This window comes from Carassius auratus, chromosome 43 (assembly GCF_003368295.1).
Source record: "Carassius auratus strain Wakin chromosome 43, ASM336829v1, whole genome shotgun sequence".
Lineage (NCBI taxonomy): Eukaryota > Metazoa > Chordata > Actinopteri > Cypriniformes > Cyprinidae > Carassius > Carassius auratus.
This window is the reverse complement of record NC_039285.1, coordinates 3,526,103-3,531,427: the sequence shown is the minus strand read 5'-3', so window position 1 is coordinate 3,531,427 and position 5,325 is coordinate 3,526,103. Positions and strand designations below refer to the sequence as shown.

Here is a 5,325-nt window from a genome sequence, read left to right as displayed (position 1 = left end):
CATGTGGCTGAAGATTCACACTTTTCTAATAAGAAAGGATCGCTTTTTTCTTCAAAGTCACTCTTTACTAAAACATGACAAGGACGAGAGTCAGATATACTTGTGTCTGGCTCCCCTTGCTCTTTTTTGACCTCAGAATTGTTCGTCTGATGATTCATCTCCTCAGCAATGCTCACTTTCATTTCCGACTGACAAGTCACTTCATCTGGATCCAATTTTTCTTTTTTTATCTTTACAGTATCTGGCATTTCAATTGGAGCTTCACTGTTAGCTGGTGACATTTGGGTGTCTTGTTTCAAGCTGAGGTCACTTTCACCTGAATTTGAATCTAGATCACAGTTTTGAATTTCCGGCTCTTGTTTAAGCTGTGTCGCCTCAGGCTGTGGCTGTAGACTTTTTGAATTCCTTAGTGAAGCCAACATGCCTGTAGATTCGAAATAGACTCTATAAGGAGCCAAGCTAAAAACTTTATTAATAACTGGCATGGGTGGGGAGGACGGTGACTCAGGCTCATTATCTGACAAAGCATGGGTTGAGTCAATCTTTTGCTTTTTACTGGCCATGTCTGTTTCAAGTTCCTCTCTGGGCCTTTTAGTTAATACATCTTTGTCAGATGGCTCTGAAACACAATGTCTTATCTTAAGTTCATCTTCACGGGACATTGTGGGAAATTCTTTGGAGCTGCCTACAAGAAAGCCAGTTTCAGACATCTCTGAGTGTTCAAGGGTAGTGGTGTTACTGGAATGTCTGTAGTGGTCCAGAGTAGGATGGAAAGTCTCAGAAATTCCAGACTGTCTATAAAGTTCCAGAGGGGAGTCTGGTGTCTGAACCCTTCGTACAGAGAAATCAAGTGGTCGCTCTGATTGATGCACTGGGAAATGTGGAGGTGGCCGATCGTGCATAGGTGCTTGGTTACTCCTAAAATGTACCCCATATGGAGGATAAGAAGGATATTTTGGTATCATCAGACCGTGTGGGGGGGCAACAGAGCAGGATGGTGACATCAAGTCAGATCGAGGTGAATGGAACTGGCCCATGTGATGATGCCGACCATGCTCGTCTGTGATAACATTGGGATCTGCTCGGTAAGCCTCATGGTGACTCTGAGAGTAATAGACCCTGGGACATGGAGCAATTGATGTGTATTTTGATATGTGAGGATGATCCTGATATACTTTTGAAGGAACTCCACGGTGTGCCAATGTCCTTGGGTCATAAGTATGGGGAAGACCCTTGTATATCGGTGCTGGAATTGGGGCACGTTGGCAGTACTCTGGTGTGGAACCAATAAATGGATGTGCAGTGTTGTAAGTATAACTTGGTTCCATTAAAGAAAGTGACCTTCTGGGCTCGTTTAATCGGAAACCATGGTAACTCTCAGCCTTTCCGTCCATTATTCCATCCGCGCCATACTCTAACTGCAAAATCCTCTGTTGCACCAATGCTTCCTGGCCCTTTCTATGCAGATAGGCCATGCGGCTAAAATGAGCAGCCCATTCATCACCATATATGTGAGGGGACATCCTTTGTGGTCCACGTTCCACACCGTAATTATGCCCTGCAGTGCATCCACGCTCAGTGCAGCAGGGACTATGAACATACACCGGTTTTGGAATAGCCAACCCAACACAGCTTTCTGCATCTGATCTTCCAATGTGACCCTTGGGATCTGCCACTGGTGAGATGACCCCAGCTGCCCTGGGACTGTGCCGTCTGGGATAATAGGCCAATCTCTGTTTCACTGCAAACTCTTGAGGTACAGCACAGCGTCCACCATCAACATCCACAGGAAAAGACTCTTTATCAGGCCTGTGAATGGTTGGAACTGTAATTGACCCTTCAGTGACCGATGAGTGGATCCCCGGGCTTGGTCCATTTCTCACACAGGTTTTTGAAGGGTCCCATGGAGAAGGAAAGTCAAGTGTGTCTTGTCCACCAAGAGAGTATGGGAAATAAGCTCTGCTGACTGGTAGAGGTTTGTCATGGGAATAGTGTGTTAGGCTGTCAGCTTTAGGGAGCCGAGTGGCACCTTCCATATTACTTTGAACAAGAGGGTGAATGCAGCTCCGTCCCTGCTTACTGCTCATCTTAGACTCCTGGGCTCTGGCTTGACCCAGCTAAATCATAGCTATACAACAAAAGAACAAAAGAACAAAAACACTTTTTGAGATTATATGTTAAGGAAACAGGAGTTCTCAATGCTGTACAATCATTTGAATGAAATCTTTATACAAACAGTTACCCAGCTTCACCTCTTGTGGTTTATTTATCTACTTGGCAATACCTTCCTTTCTGTGGTTTTGTCAAAACACAGTTTCCTGTCTTTACAGTGCATTCTATTTCCACAAATGCCATGTGACAGGTTCCTTCTAACATTAGGAAGAAATGTGTGAGCGGTAACCACAACAACTAGAAGCATAACAGTGGGTGCACCATACTTCCTTTGCTTGCAAGAGCATCTTGCAGTTTGGCATATTACATCAAAGTTAATCAGATGTGAATATGTACAAATGTTCCTATTGTCACATGCATTTACAATTTAGTGAGGACAGAAGAAAAGATAATAAAATAATTATATAATTGATGCATGAATATGTATACACACACTCACATACATTTTAATATGTTTTTTTTTTATCAATTACTCTCACCGGACATTTACTATTAATAATATTGTATATATATAAATTACTCTCACCGGACATTTACTATTAATAATATTGTATATATATATGTACATCTATTTTCTCTCTGCATTATTATATTTTTTTATAATATAAAAAGTTATATAAAATAAAGCTTATTAATTGTATATTTTTTTATAAAACTCAATCGACACCATTTTAAAGGTAGAGGGGAGGTTTACTCTTTCGCTCTGGTGATGTTCCCTGATGAGCAAAGAGGGCATAATGAAGCTCAGAGGCTTGACAGTGGCAGTGAAAGGGGATTTAAGTGGTTTATCATTGGTGAAGACAGTCAGTCCCCAGATGAGGCGACCCAGAGGTCTAAAAATGATGAAACAACCCCCAACAAGTTTCAGCAGAACTGTGGCCGCGTCTCAAAACCTAGTGAGCAGCCCCTCTAGTCAGCACTTGTGAGCATTATAGAGTCGTGCAACATTTGGAACACACCCAAATATGCTGCACGTGCAACAGATGCGTCTTAACAATTCTAAACAGTTATCACGTGTTATTAAAAAATATACATTAACATTACACAGCGTTATTGCACTATGATACATTTAGGACAATACTCTATTGTGTGCACGATGCGAACATGCAAATTTACTAATGCAAATCCGCCTTAAGAAAAAGAGACCATTTGGGGGACGTTTTGAGTATTTTAGAAAACTTCCGTCAACATTAACCTAGTTTTATTAAACACGTCTATATACTCTGAAACGAAAGTGACAAAGCCTCCTGAACCCTAGATATGTAGACTATTTATCATAACTCAGCATAAATATAACTATGCTTTTTAACATATGATCTAACATGCTTTAACACATGATCTATATTAAAAAAAACTACAGAGTTGTTACTTCGTATAGTAGTGATTACTATCATAATATCAAGCTGAAACGTGGTCTCATACTCCAAAGACAAACTTTATATCTGTGCCGAATACAGTTATCAACTTTAATCTTTGTATTGACCATGTTCGTATCTCTTCGCCAATCTTCGACAACAAGTTTAAGTTCTAATCATCCCTAAAACAACTTTTGTGAATGCCTCAATGCTCACCTCATCCGCTGAGATTCCTATCCGATCGCACCAATCCATGGCAACTGAAACACCCTAAAGTATAACCCAAACAGTTTGGAAGCGGATGAAGTATTGTACCAGAAAGTAGAGACATGCTTTAACGCCGCTGCTTATTTTGCGAAAGGTTATTTCGCATTGCCAGTCGAAGTATGTCGGAGCTAGCACGTTCAGCCAATCGGTGGGCGACAATGAAAAGAAGGCGGGGCTTCAGTGCACAGGCGGTAGCAGTTAAACCAAGCGTGGGGTATATCTGTTACATGAACATTTTAACTTAAAAGAACGTTTTAATCCGTATGGTATATACTTTTAATTAAATAGCACATTTTCATTATGTAGAATAACCTGGAAACAGTATGAATGAAATCAGGAAATTGGTCTTATTTAGGCTTTGCTTCAGGCCTTTATGATTTATACTGTATGTTTCAAATACATCACTGTACGCTAATTGGTTATACAGGTCGAAGAGAGAGTTGGAAGTGTGATTGTTAGATATAGTTTTTTCCCCCAGTGCGCACTGAATAAAAGAAGCTAAGTTTTAGACAACTGTTAACTAACACATTTCTTTGTCTTTATCTTTCGATGACGTCCGACCATTCTCAGTCCTTGCATGAGCTCATGGAAAGAAGTAAGCCTTTTAGTCTGCTCACAAACTTCTTAAAAGTTCATTATTGCATTCACACATTATATAGTTGCATTGCAAGGGGTGGTGTTTTAGTTTCTCCAATGAGATATGGATTACATATGTGTGGTACACAAGCCAAGAAATATACGCTATATAAAATGGAAGTAGCTATGGCCCGGAAGTTCTGGACATATTAGGAGAACACTTGGCCAAGGATACCTCAACTCTGAGCAAAAGGACAGACGGAACTCAATAAACTCAGGGCCTATAGCCCCGTCCTGGTCTGAACATCTGAACTCATGAGGAAATATACATGTGTGCGCATGAGTGTATACATTGAGAAAGAGAGAAAGAATGCAGAAGGGAGGAGGGAGCGAGACAGAAGAAAAAGAGTAAGAACTTGCTTTTAACACAACATCACATGTTTGTGACAAACCTAATGACGCTGTTCTCCAGCACGATCTGAGAATGAACCGAAGAGCACCTTGTGCTTCACTGGGAGCAAATACATCTGAGTGTCTGTCCCTGCCTGCAGCATATTTCTTACTTCACTGGGAAATGTTGTAAAAGTGCTGCAGATTTATTGCTTTTTAGTGATTTACAGTCACTAAAACGGTATATTTTAACATTGGTTTTAACAGGAAACAATGTACTCATTAAAAAAAAAAGGTGTTGCTGCTATCAGCTATGAGCTAGAATAAGCATATCCTGTAGGCCTACAGCATATGTGATGTGTCTTGTGATGTTTGAAAAGCCCATTCACCCATCTCTGCATGGAAATATCTCCAACTCTATGTTTAAACTGGCATGAAAACCTTGTGATAGCAAAATTTGGGCTAGGTTGCTTAACTGAAAAACGAAATGTACTTAGACAGACTGGACTCCATTGTCAAGCTTCTCTAAGCCAGTGTGTCACTCATGGAAGATGTAGAAGTACCA

The 5,325-nt window shown here is 40.6% G+C and overlaps 1 protein-coding gene across 1 annotated transcript in view; it reads right to left on the bottom strand.

Annotated features, from left to right (window-relative positions):
* The window catches only part of LOC113061461 (uncharacterized), a 9,676-nt gene extending 5,751 nt beyond the window's left edge, over positions 1-3,925 (bottom strand). The window contains exons 1-2 of the mRNA XM_026230589.1: positions 3,744-3,925; positions 1-2,128 (exon numbers count right to left, since the gene is read on the bottom strand). The exon at positions 1-2,128 is cut by the window's left edge and continues 776 nt beyond it. Of these exons, the coding sequence (XP_026086374.1) occupies positions 1-2,087 (2,087 nt within the window). The 5' untranslated portion in view covers positions 2,088-2,128; positions 3,744-3,925. The remainder of the gene's footprint in view (positions 2,129-3,743) is intronic.
* Positions 3,926-5,325: the final 1,400 nt, after the last annotated feature.